Below are 18,217 nucleotides of genomic sequence, written 5' to 3'. Positions count from 1 at the left end.
AATTAGCTGGGCGTGGTGGCAGGCACCTGTAATCCCAGCTACTAGGGAGGCTGAGGCAGGAAAATTGCTTGAAACTGGGAGACAGAAGTTGTAGTGAGCCGAGTTCGCACCATTGCACTCCAGCCTGGGCAACAAGAGCGAAACTCTGTCTCAAAGAAAAATCCAAAAAACCAAACAAAGTTGGTAATGGGTATTGACCTTTGAAAGGTCAGCAATGAGTAGAAACCTTTGAAAAATCTCTTTTTTAACCCGGAAGTCTTCTGTGGGGTGGTCCCAGGATATCACCTGGGGCAGAATAAAGGCTCTGCACTTCTGCCACACTGGCTGCTACCTCTCTCTTTCCTCTGGCATTTCTATGCACTCTTTCTCCTTCTCTTTTGACATCCTTATTCTGACATGTTCCTGTCCTCTCCTCCCTCTTCTTCCTGTGCCTTCCTTTGGAGCCAAGAGGTGCTGAACCTTCTGCCCTCCTGGCAGTGGTCAGCTTGTGGGACCTGGGCAGGCTCACTCCACTTCCTCCCCTCCCTCATTGTGCTCTCCACTGGCATCCCCTGGGGCTTCAGAAGATGGGGTCAGACAAAAAGAAAGGGCAGAGGAGGGGCAGGGGCGGTGCTCTGCCTTTCCCCACCAGTCTGGCTCCAGGAGGCATCAAAGACCCCAGGAAATCACTACCAGAGAACTAAGGAAGTATGGCTCATAAAACACAGGGTGATTGTGGAAAGCACCAGGCAACAGGAGCAGGATCTTACAGCCTCCGCTCATATCCCATATGATCCTTAGCAAGTTTCTTTCCTGCTCAGAGTTGCAGCTTCCTGCTCTGTTGAGATTACATGCAGCTCCTATGAAACTGTGGACGAGAAACTGCTTAGTAGGCCACGAAGCACCGTGTCAAAGTATGGCATTGTCATCCACCCGTCATTCAGCCATCATTAGCGAACACATGCTTACTAATGACTGCCTGGTCCCTGTCACTCTTTTTCCCCATCTCCTCTCCTGGAGATCTTCCAATTTAAAGAGGCGTTAGCTGTCAGCAGTTACATTCTCAATGGCCAGGCCCTTCCTCCTCTAGTCACCAGGTTTGTTGGAAAAGATACCTAGTGTCATCAGGATTGAAGGGTGATAATAAGGTGAAAATAAGTGTGCTCTAACAAAAGACTCCTTTGCCTGTCACAGTCATAGAATTAAAGTTCTTATAAGTGGATTTACTGACCATCAAACTTGCTACTTTCCTTCATTAAATTGTTAAAGGTATCTTCATGTTGTAATCGAACTTTCCTTCTCTCAGCAGCCAGATTATGTTCCACATGATCTTGTTCAGTTAGAAGTGTGACTGGTTTTAAATGAATCTAGAGAAAGAAAAGCATTTATCTTTTATTGCCTTGTTAAATTATAAAAGCACAGCATGAATTTTGCAAAAACAAATGATATGCTACACGGTTCTCTAACTCAAGTAAATAGAGCTTTTATGAGTGTTTTCACTAAACATGTTATGACTAAATTTTTTCTTAAATTATTTTTAAACTAAAAAAATCAACACAGGCTTAATTATTTCTTCAGGCAATAAGATATGTGTTTTAAAATGTTCTCTCGATTAATGTTCCCTGATTTTAAAATTTTTCAACAGAACTACAAAATAAGAAATTATTCAAATCGATGAATGAGGAGGGGGCCTTTGACTCCACTGAAATCTAAATGTTTCCTGTCTTTTGCAAAATTAAGAAAGCAAAGAGAGGGAATAAAGATGTTCTAGAGAAAGCTATCTTATACTATGAGGTATTCCCAATTTGGAAATTTCATTACATGGTGAAAACATTATCTAACAAGCAAAACAAAAGAATCAATATGTGGGAATAAAGCTTTCACCAACCTCTAGAAACCTGGAAATATGAGGCAACAGAACCAATAACTCAAATTCTTACATAAATGTCCTCTGCTGACCCTGTATGTAGAAGGAAGGGTCACCTTGAAGCTGGACTGGGGTAGCTCCATGCTTATTTCCAAGATTCTCAAAGTCTGGTATTGACCCTTGACCAAGATAAGGATGAAATAAGCTAGTGATCCCTGGGTGTGGGGGCTCACACCTGTTATCCCAGCACTTTGGGGGGGCTGAGGCGGGCAAGTCACTTGAGATCAGGTGTTCAAGATTATAGGTGTGAGCCACTGCACCTGGACAACATGGTGAACCACTGTCTGTACTAAAAATACAAAAAGTAACAGGGTATAGTGGAGCACATCTGTAATCCCAGTTACTTAGGAGGCTGAGGCACAGAATCACTTGAACCCAGGAAAAGGAGGTTGCAGTGAGCCAAGATCATGCCACTGCACTCCAGCCTGGGAGACAGAGTGAGACTCCATCTCAAAAAAAAAAAAGAAAAAGAAATAAGCTAGTGATTTATAATATGCTGCTTAAAGTCCAAAACTCCCCTGGACTACCTTGTGGAGTTTGGTTAGGAATGTGTAGATTGATGGCATGCACTGGTTTAACTCCTTTTTTTTTCTTTATTTTTGAAACTCTGTTGCACAGTGTGTAATCTGGAGCATAGTAGTGTAATCATACCTTCCTGTAACCTCAAAATCCCACCTCAAGGGATCCTCCCAGTAGGACTGCAGGCAAGCGTCACTGTGCCTGTCTAGTTTATTTTTATTTTTATTTTTTGTAGAGATGAGGGCTCACTATGTTGCCCAGGCTGGTCTCAAACTCCTGGCCTCAAGCAATCTTTCCTTCTCAGCCTCCCAAAGCACTGTAATTATAAGTGTGAGACACTGCACCCAGCATGATTTAACAATTTTTACAGTGTTGTTTTAGTTGTGTGACTAGCAGGGTATACAAGACTGCTTGGTAAACTTGTGTGTTGGTTCTCCTGAAACCAAGATACCTTGCGTACGTTTTGGTGATCCTACTCCGCAGAAGTACATCTTGTGTGACTAAGGCCCCTGAGGCATGGCTGTGCCTGGAGGCTTCAACCCTCTCTGAGGCTGGCCTGTGCTTGCTTTCTCCCACTGCACCATCTGCTTTAGCTTAGTAAGGCTTTGCATGAGTGTACCCTGTGGAGTCTTGCACGTCCCTTCAATGATCTGTCCTGTGCAATTGTTAAACTAAGTCTGGTTAATCATTGCCAATTTCTTCTTTGTTTTTTAATCAGCCTACATTATGCTTTGAACCAATTTCATCCTAAAATAAACTCACTGTGAACAGTGATTCAGGTAGTCCTATGGGTTCAAACCAAACCACTGATTTTTCATGGGTCTCTTTGTGATGAGCTACTGAACCAGCATATTAGCAACTAGGAAATAAGTTAGTCTGGAAAGGTGCTTTACAATTAAGATTATCTGAACCAATCAATTATGCTAGTACCATAATGGATCTGACTTTCCACTTTCAGAAACCAGTTCTCCAGTCTCAAGAGAGATTGGACTGAAGTGTTACTATTCTATTCTATTCTTTTTTTTTTTTAGAGACGGAGTTTTGCTTTTGCTGCCCAGGCTGGAGTGTAATGGAGCGATCTCGGCTCACTGCAACCTCTGCCTCCTGGGTTCTGGCAATTCTCCTGCCTCAGCCTCCCAAGTAGCTGGAATTATAGGCATGCACCACCATGCCCAGTTAATTTTTGTATTTTTGGAGAGGGGGGTTTCTGCATGTTGGCCAGGCTGGTCTTGAACTCCTGACCTTAGGTGATCCACCCGCCTCGGCCTCCCAAAGTGCTGGGATTACAGGCATGAGCTACCATGCTCGGCCAACTATTATATTCTTATTCCACACATCCATGAAGTTGGAGTGAGAAGTCTGAGGCTGGAGGGGGAAAATGACCGTCTTCCTCTGCTGCTCCATGCAAAGGAATGGGATGGCAAGGTGCGTTCCTTTGTCACTTGCTCTCAGATACGGGCATCTGCACCCATCTCATATTCTCTCATTTCCAAAAGTCTGGAGATTTGTGGGGATGCCAGGAAAAACAGAATGGTTGGGAAGACAATCTCAGTGTCTCAGATTTTAGTGAACACAGGCTCTGTGGGATGCTTTGGCAAAGTACAGATTCCAAGATTCCACGCTAGTGATTCTAATTCAGTAGGTCCATGATATGGCCCAGAAAACTGCATTTAAACAAATAGAATTAGCTGATATGAACTTCCACTTGAAAAACAACACCCTTGGGCAATATGAATTTGCCTTGCAACGTGTTTAATGTTAACTGAGAGTGGAGGCCAGGTGCCATGGCTCACACCTCAGAACTTTGGGAGGTCAAGGCGGGCAGACCAGCCTGACCAACATGGTGAAACCCCATCTCTACTAAAAATACAAAAAAAGAAAAAGAAAAATTAGCCAGGCATGGTGGTGGGAGCCTGTAATCCCAGCTACTTGGGAGGCTGAGGCAGGTGACTCGCTTGAACCTGGGAGGTGGAGGTTGCAGTGAGCTGAGATTGTGCCACTGCACTCCAGCCTGGGTGACAGAGTGAGACTCTGCTCAAAAGCAAAAGACTAAGAGTGGGAGAAGTGCCCCAGGGTAAAAAGCTCTGCAGGGACACCTGCCATTGGCACTATGATGATCCACTCAGCCCTAGCCCATCCCTATGCCTCCTGGCTCACATGAGGAAGAGGAGCTGGTGAGTGCGGTTCTGCCACCACCTCTCCTGGGTACAGTGGAAACATTTGTCTGGCTTTAAAGTGGGAGGCCGTCTGAAGAAGGCTTCAGACAAAGAGACAGAGAAGGACCTCTCCTTGCTTCAGAGTAGGGCTAGGAGAAGCCACTGTGTCTAGCTCTGGGATGATCCTTGGAGTGAAAGACTCATATTCTAGATTGAATTATCACAGTGTTTAGACTAAACGGGACCCTCCTCCAGGCACCCTGACACTGAAAAAAAAAAAAAGCCAAGAAATTATAAGGAGCAAATCCCCAGCAGCCTCTAGATGAGTGGATCTGGGTCGTGGCCGGGCAGCCGGCTAGGGACACTCACCAGGCCAAAATATCGCTTCGGAGGGTGTTTTCACCCCACATGCCCAGACGCTTATTTTTAAACTTCAATAACTCAGCAATGTTGACAATTTTCCTTCAGGTATTAACAATGGTTAATCTATAACATGCAACTGCTTGCTAAATTGCTCTTGATTTTTTAAAAAAAGATTTTATTTTAACTCAATTTTGAGTTATATGGCCACAAATGAAAAGCACTACACCAGTAGGCAGTATTTTAAAGAAACTGATATGACCTTCAGATCATTTAAAACAATGTGGAATATTTTTTGTATTTTACAAACTTTCTATATCGTCTTTTCTCTAAGGTACTTTTCTCTAAAGTTCCTGTTCCTCTGATGTTACCACAGAATGATAACTTTTACAATAAATATTGGTGAATAATAAATCTTGGGAAAGTATATCTCATGGAAAGAAGAAATGTCATTTTTTTCTATAACATTCTGATGCAATTGTTACTATGTCCCTGAATTACATGCTAGATACATCTTCACATACAAAATTTACCTTTTCTTTTCCAACTGGTTTGGCTACAAATGTGGAGAAAGCCACACTAACAAGCTTCTCAATGCCAGTGAGCATGTCCTGTACCATGACCTTGATACTGATCTACGATGAAAAAAAAGATAAATAAATACACTCTTGGCCATCCAGAAACAGTTCAGGTTTCAGCATTCAAAATGTAGTCATATGTACGCACCATCACTCTCTTTCATTTTAAAAATGAAACCAGAATTTTAATTTATTTTTAAGCAATAGAATTCTTTCAATGATGTTCTATAACATTGGACAATTAACTTTTTCTGATTATGAAAATTATTTATCATGTAAAATTTGTGGAATCTGACTATCCAGAGTATATATTATCAGTAATCCCATCACCCAGAGATAATAATTATTAAATTTTAGGTGAATTTTCTTCTAGCTTTTTATATTTATATATCATATATGATATATAAATGTATATTATATATGATATATAATATATACACATACATATCACATAATACACATATATATTACATAATATATACACACATTTCATAATATTTTATATACATATGACATGAAATATGTGTGTGTGTATACAATTATTGTAATGTATTTACAGTTTTATGTTCTGATTTTGTTTTGTTTTGTTTTGAGACAGAGTCTCGCTCTGTCGCCAGGCTGGAGTGCAGTGGCACGATCTCACTGCTCCGCCTCCCGGGTTCAAGCCATTCTCCTGCCCCAGCCTCTGTCATAGCTGGGACTACAGGCACGCGGCACTACACCCAGCTAATTTTTTGTATTTTTAGTAGAGACAAGATTTCACCATGTTGGCCAGGATGGTCTCAACCTCTTGACCTTATGATCCACCCACCTCGGCCTCCCAAAGTGCTGGGATTACAGGGGTGAGTCATTGCACCTGGCCTGTTCCAGTTTTTAAAAATTTGACATTATATGATAAGCTCTTTTAAACTTCATTATTACTAAATATGCTTTTGAAAACAAGATATTGGTGACTGCCTTATAAAACCACCAGAGAGATGTACCATAACTTTTTTTAGCCTTTACCCTCAGAGCTTTTTTTCTTTTCTAAAATGTCTCTAGGCAGCATACTCTCAGGGTTTCCTAGGACCAAGCTAACCTGGACAGAATTGCATCATGTATTTACAGCTTTGTTTCTGTGATTAATTGTTCAGGAGTAATAAGAAGGTAGCTGAGACACTTTATGTTGATACTACAATGGGCTAGATTTCCCCCTGTGTGAAGAGCTCTGAAGCTTGGTCCTCAGGATTGCACTTTGCAGAAGTATTGGTAAACTCCGAGACTTGTCTTTAGATTCTGGCTAATAAACCTTTTCCCAAATGTTTCAGATGAATAATATTATCTTCTGAAAATAATGAGCGATCTCAGGCACAGCTCAGCACTGTGTTGTCAACAATGAAGAATATCTGTATCTGTATCTTTACCATGTACACCATGTAAAAAGAATAATCAATAATCTATGACTCATTTTAAGTCACTCAACTCATAAATGCAAATTAGTATTTACATGGTAAATCCTAAATTAACTAGATGGTGATTAGCCAAAATTAAACTATCTATTCCCAACTCTCTCAACCCTCAATCCCATACAGCTTTCTGTTTTTAGAGAAATGGACAAATGAAAAATAAAATAAAATATCTAACAGTAAAAACAAAGCAACAATTCTGGAGTGTTAAAATAAGTTCTAAACACTATCTTCTACTAGAACAGTTAACTTAGTTATATGTGATAACCAAATGTTTCAAAAACATATGCCAGGGAGAATTTCATTGTGTTATAAGAGATTAGGTAAGACTGGAATTACATTCTGTGAAAACAACTAGAAAACTGGACAAAATATAGGAAGCATCTATTTTCACACCTACAAAAATAGGCAACACAGGACTGTGATCCCCAAGGCGGGAAAAACAATGAGAGGAGCACTGTGTTCCCAGGTTCTCAGGCTAAAGGTGATTTACAGTTAGGTTAGGGAAGGAAAACCTAACTCTGCTCAATTGAATGGAGCTAAAATTTGTGGGGTAGAGTACCAGAGAAGTAAGCTAAAGAAAAGAAAGAATTCCAGAAATATGAATGTGAGTCTTTGAGTTGATACTAACTGGACTATATACAGGGTGAAACCCCACAAGGCCAGACAAGAACAGCTTCTGAGGAACAAGCAATTCCTGGGAAACTGTAACATGGACAATTCCAAGAACTCACACACAGCTGGGGATCTTTTGAGTTCTCTCCAGCCAGATTTCACTGAATATAGAACAGCTTCATAGAGATAACAGAAGATCCCAACCTAGAAGAGGGTCTAAAGTAGCCGCAGAGTATTCTAAATCTTCCATAGAAGAGTTTAAAACAGATCTTTTTTTTTCTTTCTTTTTTTTTTTTGAGACGGAGTCTTGCTCTGTTGCCCAGGCTGGAGTGCAGTGGCCGGATCTCAGCTCACTGCAAGCTCTGCCTCCCGGGTTTACGCCATTCTCCTGCCTCAGCCTCCCGAGTAGCTGGGACTACAGGCGCCCGCCACCTCGCCCGGCTAGTTTTTTTATACTTTTTAGTAGAGACGGGGTTTCACCGTGTTAGCCAGGATGGTCTCGATCTCCTGACCTCGTGATCCGCCCGTCTCGGCCTCCCGAAGTGCTGGGATTACAGGCTGGAGCCACCGCGCCTGGCCCTAAAACAGATCTTTAAAAGCTCAAACCAATCTGCAAGTAACAACATCTTCCTGCCAGGAAAAGTCTGACACTCTTTTTAAAGAAATATAACAAAAGCCGGCACTAAACAATATAAAATTCACAATGCTTGCATCGAATAAAAATTATTAGATGCAAGAAAATTATTAGGTGAAAGGTAATATAAATAAAACAACAGATAACAGAAATGATGGAATGACAACAAAAGATTACAATTAAATTAAAGATTACAATTAAATTAAAGATTAATTACAATTAATTAAAGATTACAATTAAACAACAATTAAATATAGGCACCATGAACTCAGAGATTTGGAACAGGAGTCAGCAACATCTTCTTAAAGGATAAGGCCAGATAGTAAATATTTTAAGTTTTGTGGTCACATACTGTACTGCCACTACTCAACTCTGCCAATGTACTGTGATAGCAACACAGACAAAACATAAATGAATGGGTAAAACTGTGCTCCAAAAAAATTTTATTCATAAAACAGGTCTATAGGCCATAGTTTGCTGACTTCCAATATAGAGAAAAAGATGAAAATAATAAGGAAAGAATGGAAAATATAAAAAAACAAAGTGGGACTTTCTAAGATAAAAAATATATAACATCTGAAATAAAAAACAAACCAGATAAGGTTAAGAGCAGTTTAGTTAATGCAGGGGAAAAAGTCAGTGAAGTTGAAGATGACAAAAGAAGCTACACAGAATGTAGCATGAAGAGAAAGGAAGACTGAAAGAAAAAAAAAAAAGAACAGTATCAGGGACCTGTGGAACATTAACAAGATGTCTGAAACTCTAAAGTCCAAAAGGAGAGAGCGCACAAAAGACAGGAAAAAAGTTTGAAGATAAAATAGCTGAAAAATATCCACATTTCTTTGAAACTATAAATCCATAGATCCAGTAGCTCAAAAAACCCAAGTCATATCATGATTTACATAATTCTGCTGCCAGGCTAGAATTCTATACCTACCGAATATGAACATCTTTTAAATATGAAGATGAAACAAAGACATTTTTACACAAAAGCTGAAAAAAGAAATGCTAAAGGAATATCTTCAGACAGAAGGAAAATGACACTAGGGGGAAATCTGGAGATACACAATACACAAAAGAATAAAGAACACCAGAAATGGCAAATATGTGGGTGTATATATATATATTACATTCTTTTCATTTTTATTCTTTTAAAAAGATGATTGACTGTTTAAAACATACATAATAACTATGTATTGTAGGGTTTACCTCCTACATATGTGCATGTAAAAGGTATGACAATAACGACACAAAGGCTGGGCCATGGGAAGGGAAGTGTGTATACTGTTATAAGGGTATTACTCTATACTCAAAGGGATATTATATTATTTGAAAGTAGTCTCAGATAAGTTAAGTAGTCATATTGCAAACCTGGGAAAAAACACTAAAATCAAAACAAATGTGTATAGTTAAAACACCAACAGTGGAGATAAAATGGATTACTAAAAATTACTCCACTTTAAAAAATGTAGGAAAAGATGGGGACAGGAAGAAACAAAGAACAGATGAAAGAAATAGAAGACAAATAGCCAGATGATAGATTTCAACTCTGCCATATAGATAATCTAATGTAAACAGTTTAAATACTCCAGGTAGGAGGCAGAGATTGTTAGAATAAATAAAAAAATAGCATCCAAATATATTCTGTTTATAAGAAACCCACTTACATATACAAATAAGACAGGTTAAAAGAGAAATGATGGGGGAAAAACACTAATCCAAAGAAAGCTTGTCTGGCTAAATTAATATCAGACAAAGTAGATTTCAAAACAAAAACCAGAGATAAAAAGGTACACTTCATAATGATAAAAGCATCACAACATTAGGAAGAGTTAAGAATCCTGGCAGGGCACAGTGGCTCACGCCTGTAATCCCAGCACTTTGGGAGGCTGAGGTGAATGGATTACCTGAGGTCAGGAGTTCAAGACCAGCCTGGCGAACATGGTGAAACCCCGTCTCTACTAAAAATACAAAAATTAGCTGGGTGTGGTGGTGCACACTTGTAATCCCAGCTATTCGGGAGGCTGAGGCAAGAGAATCACTTGAACCCGGGAGGCGGAAGTTGCAGGGAGCCAAGATCGCACCACTGCACTCCAGCCTGGGAGACAGTTCAAGACTCCATCTCAAAATAATAATAATAATAATAATACAGAAGACTTGAACAATGCTATGAAACTATTTAGGCTAACTGACATCTGCAGAATACTTCATTGACTATAAGCAACACATTCTTTTCAAGTACATATAGAACATTCACCATAATAGTCCATATTTTGGGTCATTAAAAAAAAGTCTAAACAAATTTAAAATAATTGAAATTATAAAAATTATGGTCTCTCTCTGCAAAGGAATTAGAAATCAAAAACAAAGATATGTCTGGAAAAATCATCAGAGATTTGGAAATTAAACAACACACATCTAGACACACCAGAGGTCAGGGAAGAATTTACAAGAAGAAAAGACATATTTTGATGCAGGTAAAGCAATACATTGAGGAAAATTTTACAATTTTAAATGCTTATATTTGAAAAAAAAGAAAAGTTCAATCAATTTCCCAAGATTCTATCTTAAGACACTAGAAAAAGAAAGGCAAATTAAACCCAAAATTAATAGAATGAGAATAATATAATAACCAATAGCAGAAATCAAACACATTATGCTAAGTAAAATAAACTAGACACAAATGATTATATATATGCTATATCATTCCATTTATACAAAATATAGTAAAGGGCAAAAAAAAAAAAGGGTACTGACCTAAAGTAAATGAGTGGTTGTCACAAGCTGGGACGTGAGGGAGCTGATTGCAAAGGGCATAGGGGGCTTCGTGTAGTGATGGGAACATTGTATATTATAGTGGTGGTGATCCAACTGTATAACTTTGTCAAAGCTCAGCAAAATGTATAATTAAAACGGGAGAATTTTAATGTTGTAAATTATGTCTCAATAAAACTGATTTTTAAAGACATGTTCTAAGGACCAAAAAAAAAAAAAAAAAAACCCTCATATAATGTGCTTTTAGTGCAAATGGGGCAATATAATCTATTAATAGTAACGCATCACACACCTTCCAGAGCGGGGAAGAGGGAAGAGACTGATCAATAGAGTCTGAGAATCCCCTGGAAGTGGGTTTGGCACAGAGCAGAATTCCTGCTTGCTGTGGATTCAGGAGGAAGCCAGTCATTTATTTCTGCTCAACTAATTAGCAGAGGGCTGGCCTCAGTTGTGGCAGGAAACTGAAATTGAATAGGATGACCATAAAGGACATTTCCAGTTTGAAAAAGTAAAAATAAAAATGTTTAGTTGGCATCTAGAGTTAGGGGAAAAAAAAATCCAAAAATTTCTACCAGGTGGTAGAAAGTACGACAAAATCTAGAGGCTGCCTGGTCATAATTTGCAGAGGATGAAAGAGAACAAGATTCTGCATGGCAGATTGGGCCTGGAAAGTCAGTGGAGGCTAGGGTTTACTTTCCCTAGCATCAGAAATCTGTGGTTTCAAACTCACTGGGTTTTATTTTTCTTTTCTTAGCTTTTAGATAAGCCTCCTTTAGAAATTCTAGCCTGTCTCAGAAAGAGGAGGTAAAGGAGAAATGAAAAGGAGCTTTTATCTATATTTGGACTGTCTATCAGGAGAATGTGTGGCCCTCAGGAGACAGGCCAAGCCCAGAGGCTCCTGTGTGCAAAGGCTAAGAGCTCCGCAGTTGAATAAACAGCGTCCAGAAACACCATTCGCTGACAGAGCTTGTTTTTTCACAAGCGTTTCCTTTCTGCTTTCTTCAAGTGCTTTTTATTGTTTATTTGGATACTGCTAGAAAGTGACCATATCAGCCAGGTGCAGTGGCTCATGCCTGTGATCAATCCTAGCACTTTGGGAGGCTGAGGCGGGCGGATCACAAGGTCAGAAGATCGAGACCATCCTGGCCAACATGGTGAAACCCTGTCTCTACTAAAAATACAAAAATTAGTGGTGGCAGGTGCCTGTAATCCCAGCTACTCGGAAGGCTGAGGCAGGAGAATTGCTTGAACCCGGGAGGCGGAGGTCGCAGTGAGCCGAGATCTTGCCATTGCACTCCAGCCTGGCAACAGAGTGAGACTCCATCTCAAAAACAAAAACAAAAATAAAAAAAAGAGGTGACCACATCAGGGTAAAGCCATCACCAAGGGCATGGTTACTATCAAAACAGTTGTTATAGTTGAACTGTGTTCCCCCTTCCAAATTCTTATGTCCTAACCCCCAGTACCTTTGAATGTAAATGTGGAAATAGTGCTGTTGCAGATGTAATTAGTTAAGATGAGGCCAGACTGCAGTGGGGCAGGCCCCTAATCCAATATGACTGATATCTTTATAAAAACGGGGAATTTGGAAGCAGACACCCACACAGGGAGAACACATGTGAAGATGAAGGCAGAGGTCGGGTGATGCAGCAGAAGCCAAGAAATACCAAAGACTATAGAAAGCCATGGGACAACAGGAAAGTAGCACAAACAGATTATCCCTCCAGCCCTCAGAGAAACCAGCCCTGCCCATATATTGATGTAGGACTTCTAGCTCCCAGAACCATGGGACAATACTTCTCTGTGTTTAGGCCATCCGGTCTGTGGTGCTTTGTTACGGCAGCCCTAGCAAATGAATGCAAGCCCTTCCATGTCTTCATGCCCAGAGATTGAAGGATGGCTCCTGAGCAAGCTGGAAGGTGCAATATGAGATCCAGCAATGCCTTTCCTCCTAATTTAACCTGAATAGAGATCTCAAGAGCTCCCGAGAATCCGGTATTCACAATGGTAGAGAAAAGAAAACCAAGTGGATGCAGAAAAAAAATCTTCTAAATTTACCTTCTTACTAAAGTCCAGTTATCCTGCTTTTCAAAAACTAGTTAATCATGGGACTAGTTTCTATCAGAGGGTGAGGGCATGGAGAGCAAATAGAATAATAGTAGAGTCAGCATGATTAAGAAATAAAATCTATATTTTATAAAGAATTAAGAGTGTCCTTTTCTCTTGCAGGTTTATTTTCTGTATATCCTTCTATGTAGAAATACTGTATTGTACCATGTTGAAATGTGAGTTTTTTTTTTTTTTTAAGAGACAAAGTCTTGCTATGTCACCCAGGCTGGAGTGTAGTGGCACAGTCATAGCTCACCGTAGCCTCAAACTCCTAGGCTCAAGCAATCCACCCACCTCCGCCTCCCAAGTAGACAGGGCTACAGGCACTTACCACTGTGCTGGCTAATTTTTTTTTCTTCTTAAAGATTGGGTCTTGCTATGTTGCCCAGGCTGGTCTCGAACTCCTGGCCTCAAGTGATCCTCCTGCCTCAGCCTCCCAAATTGCTGGGATTATAGGTGTGAGCCACCACACCTGGCCATGTTGAATTTTAGCTAGGAAACACCAGAAACATCCGCTGCCTATTATTTACCTGTGACCTGACTATACATTCCAGAGCCTTGTGAAATAGAGAATCTCATTAACTCCAAATATTAGTCTAGGCCTCCTGCTCTACCCTTTGTAAACAATGAAGAAACGAGCACCAACTGGTAGCCCTTTGAAAAGGTGCCTCTTACCTCCATGCTTGTGCTGAATGCTCTAGTAACTTTTGCTCTGATGGTTATAACTTGTCCAACTCTAGGGAAAAACAAACAAACAAACAAACAAAAAAACTCAGTAATTCTAGCACATTTTATTTCAGATCAGACTTAAAGATGACTTAAATGCATGCCATAAAGCAGTTCCACCTTATCATGCTGATAATGTTCATGCATGGGAAATTCACGTTAATGATAATGGAAAAAGACAGCACTTAAAAACAAAGGCCGATTTCTGTAAACCACACTTACGGTGTTAGTGGACCACCAATATTTAAACAGAAAAGAATCTCTGCAGAGATAGTGTGCGACATGACTCCAAATCTACAGCACATACTCACTATACAGCAGCTGTTTTCCCAAGAGAAGTTAAGACAAATACACCAGCAAATCTATACAGCTGATATTTATTTTTAAAAGTTAGTTAATGCATAAATGGACAAATATACAAAAATGCAAGCAAGCAAACTGATCAGCTTCAGCTGGTTTGTATGGGCCCTTAATGATGCCAGGTGGTCTACTCACTTTGATCACGTAACCTGACGTTGTTCCAAAACGTTTGTGTTCAGGCCCTTCAGTCAGCTCTAATCCCTTCCCCTTAGCAGAAGGAAAGAGGTTATCCAATAGAAGCCCCCTGGATTTTTCTGCCTTAACTTCAAAGTTAAACTGCATTTGCACCTTTCTCTTTGCTCTTCTTTTCAGGGAAAGAGGGAATCTCTTGAGACCTACTCTCATTCTTTACCTGTGCCATTGGTCCCATCCTCCCGTGGCCCTGTCCTCTCCCTTGTTGGCTCTGCTTCATCAACTCTGTCCTCTTTTCTGCCTTCAATCTTTGCCTCTTCCCCAATTCTCCATCAGTCTGTGACAATGCTCAAGGCTTCTTCTTTCTAAAATCTTTCTCTCAAACCTATTATATCTCAAGATGTTTTTCTTTTCTTCATATTCAAACTTCCTAAAAACATCATTTATTTTTCTAACTTATACATTTCACTAATGCTTACTGAGTTAACTGGCATTTTACTGAGTAGTCCTGGCATTAAGCCAGGTCAAAGGACACAGTGATTAATAAGACAAAACTGCTGACTTCAAGGAGACCAATTTTTCTTTGGGATGCTGGGATGTAAACAGATAAAGTCCAAAAGATTACCAAGGAATTATCAACAATTCATTAACAATAAAAATCCCTGTCATTAATTAAATGAAGTTTAATGTTTCTCAGTGTGGCCATACTAATAACAATGACTACTCTTTATTGAATGTTGTGTGCAAATCAGACACCATGGGATTTGCTGGCAAGATGGCCGAATAGGAGCAGTTCCAGTCTGCAGCTATCAGCGAGATCGATGCAGAAGGGGGTGATTTCTGCATTTCCAACTGAGGTACCTGGTTCATCTCATTGAGATTGGTTGGACAGTGGGTGCAGCCCATGGAGGGTGAGCCAAAGCAGGGTGGGGCATCACCTTACCAGGGAAGTGCAAGGGGTCGGGGGATTTCCCTCCCCTAGCCAAGGGAAGCCGTGAAGGACTGTGCTGTGAAGAACGGTGCACTCCGGCCCAGATACTGAGCTTTTCACATGGTCTTTGCAACCCCCAGACCAGGAGATTCCCTCTGGTGTCTACACCATCAGGGCCCTGGGTTTCAAGCACAAAACTGGGTGGCCATTTGGGGAGACACCGAGCTAGCTGCAGGAGTGTTTTTTTCATACCCCAGTGGTACCTGGAACACCAGCAAGACAAAACCATTCATTCCCCTGGAAAGGGGGCTGAAGCCAGGGAGCTGAGTGGTCTGGCTTGGCAGGTCCCAGGCTCATGGAGCCCAGCAAGCCAAGATCCACTGGCTTGAAATTCTCGCTGCCAGCACAGCAGTCTGAGGTCAAACTGGGACGCTCGAGCTTGGTGAGGGGAGGGGCGTCCACTATTGCTGAGGCTTGAGTAGGCAGTTTTACCCTTACAGTGTAAACAAAGCCACCACGAAGTTCGAAGTGAGCAGAGCCCACCACAGCTCAGCAAGGCTGCTCCGGCCAGACTGCCTCTCTAGATTCCTCCTCTCTGGGCAGGGCATCTCTGAAAAACAGGCAGCAGCCCCAGTCAGGGACTTAAAGATAAAACTCCCATCTCCCTGGGACAGAGCACCTGGGGGAAGGGGCAGTTGTGGGCTCAGCTTCAGCAGACTTAAATGCCTGATGGCTCTGGAGAGAGCAGCAGATCTCCCAGCACAGCGTTTGAGCTCTGATAAGGGACACAATGCCTCCTCAAGTGTGTCCCAGACCCCCACATATCCTGACTGGGAGACACCTCCCAGTAGGGGCCGACAGACACCTCATACAGGAGAGCTCTGACTGGCATCTGGCAGGTGCCCCTATGGGACAAAGCTTCCAGAGGAAGAAACAGGAAGGAATCTTCACTGTTCTGCAGCCTCTGCTGGGAATACTCAGGCAAACAGGGTCTTGAGTGGACCTCCAGCAAACTCCAGCAGACCTGCAGCAGAGGGGCCTGACTGTCAGAAGGAAAATTAACAAACAGAAAGGAAGAGCATCAACATCAACAAAAAGGATGTCCACTCAGATACCTCATCTGAAGGTCACCATCATCAAAGACCAAAGGTAGATAAACCCATGAAGATGGAGAGAAAACAGTGTAAAAAGGCTGAAAATTCCAACAACCAAAATGCCTCTTCTCTACAAAAGGATCACAACTTCTTGCCAGGAAGGGAAAAAAACTGGATGGAGAATGAGTTCGATGAACTGACAGAAGAAGGCTTCAGAAGGTGGGTAATAACAAACTCCTCCGGGCTAAAGGAGCATGTTCTAACCCAAGGCAAGGAAGTTAAGAACCTTGAAAAAAGGTTAGAGGAATTGCTAACTAGAATAACTAGTTTAGAGAAGAACATAAATGACCTGATGAAGCTGAAAAACACAGCATGAGAACTTCGTGAAGCATATACAAGTATCAATAGCTGAATCAATCAAGCAGAAGAAAGGATATCAGAGATTGAAGATCAACTTAATAAAATAAAGCAAGAAGACAAGATAAGAGAAAAAAGAACGAAAATAAACAAACAAAGCCTTCAAGAAATATGGGACTATGTGAAAAGACCAAATCTACGTTGGATTGGTGTACCTGAAAGTGAAAGGGAGAATGGAACCAGGTCGCAAAACATTCTTCAGGATATTATCCAAGAGAACTTCCCCAATCTAGCAAGACAGCCCAACATTCCAATTCAGGAAATACAGAGAACACCACAAAGGTACTCCTTGAGAAGAGCAACCCTAAGACACATAATCGTCAGATTCACCAAGGTTGAAATGAAGGACAAAATGTTAAGGATAGCCAGAGAGAAAGGTCAGGTTACCCACAAAGGGAAGCCCATCAGAATAACAGCGGATCTCTCTGCAGAAACCCTATAAGCCAGAAGAGAGTGGGGGCCAATATTCAACATTCTTAAAGAATTTTCAACCCAGAATTTCATATCCAGCCAAACTAAGCTTCATAAGTGAAGGAGAAATAAAATCCTTTACAGACAAGCAAATGCTGAGAGACTTTGTCACCACCAGGGCTGCCTTACAAGAGCTCCTGAAGGAAGCACTAAACATGGAAAGGAACAACCGGTACCAGCCACTCCAAAAACATATCAAATTATAAAGACCATCAACATTATGAAGAAACTGCATCAACTAACAGGCAAAAGAATCAGCTAGCATCATAATGACAGCATCAAATTCACACTTAACAATATTAACCTTATATGTAAATGGGCTAAATGCTCCCCTTAAAAGACACAAACTGTCAAATTGGATAAAGAGTCAAGACCCAGCAGTGTGCTGTATTCAGGAGACCCATCTCACGTGCAAAGACACACATAGGCTCAAAATAAAGGGCTGGAGGAATATTTACCAAGCAAATGGAAAGCAAAAAAAAAAAGAAAACAAGGGTTGCATCCTAGTCTCTGATAAAACAGACTTTAAATGAACAAAGATCAAAAGAGACAAAGAAGGACATTACATATTGGTAAAGGAATCAATTCAACAAGAAGAGTAACTATCCTAAATATATATGAACCCAATAGAGGAGCACCCAGATTCATAGAGAAAGTTCTTAGAGACTTACAAAGAGACTTAGACTCCCACACAATAATAGTGGGAGACTTTAAAACCCCACTGTCAATATTAGACAGATCAATGAGACAGAAAATTAACAAGGATATTCAGAACTTAAACTCGGCTCTGGACCAAGCAGACTTAATAGACACCTACAAAACTCTCTACCCCAAATGAACAGAATATACATTCTTCTCAGCACGACATAGCACTTATTCTAAAATCGACCACATAATTGGAGGTAAAACACTCCTCAGCAAATGCAAAAGAATGGAAATCATAACAAACAGTCTCTCAGTGTACAGTGCAATCAAATTAGAACTCAGGA

General features: G+C 40.7%; 1 protein-coding gene across 2 annotated transcripts in view; it reads right to left on the bottom strand.

Moving 5' to 3' along the window:
- ACOT12 (acyl-CoA thioesterase 12) overlaps positions 1–18,217 on the bottom strand; it is a 66,589-nt gene that overhangs the window by 29,947 nt on the left and 18,425 nt on the right. The window contains exons 3-5 of one of the 2 annotated variants that reach the window (XM_033179245.1): positions 13,773–13,833; positions 5,475–5,576; positions 1,211–1,346 (exon numbers count right to left, since the gene is read on the bottom strand). In XM_033179245.1, the coding sequence (XP_033035136.1) occupies positions 1,211–1,346; positions 5,475–5,576; positions 13,773–13,833 (299 nt within the window). The remainder of the gene's footprint in view (positions 1–1,210; positions 1,347–5,474; positions 5,577–13,772; positions 13,834–18,217) is intronic. The other variant, XM_033179246.1, reaches the window with a different exon arrangement.

The sequence above is a fragment of the Trachypithecus francoisi genome, unplaced genomic scaffold (genome assembly GCF_009764315.1).
Source record: "Trachypithecus francoisi isolate TF-2019V2 unplaced genomic scaffold, Tfra_2.0 Lachesis_group2, whole genome shotgun sequence".
Classification (NCBI taxonomy): Eukaryota; Metazoa; Chordata; class Mammalia; order Primates; family Cercopithecidae; genus Trachypithecus; species Trachypithecus francoisi.
This window is presented reverse-complemented; position numbering and strand designations above follow the sequence as displayed.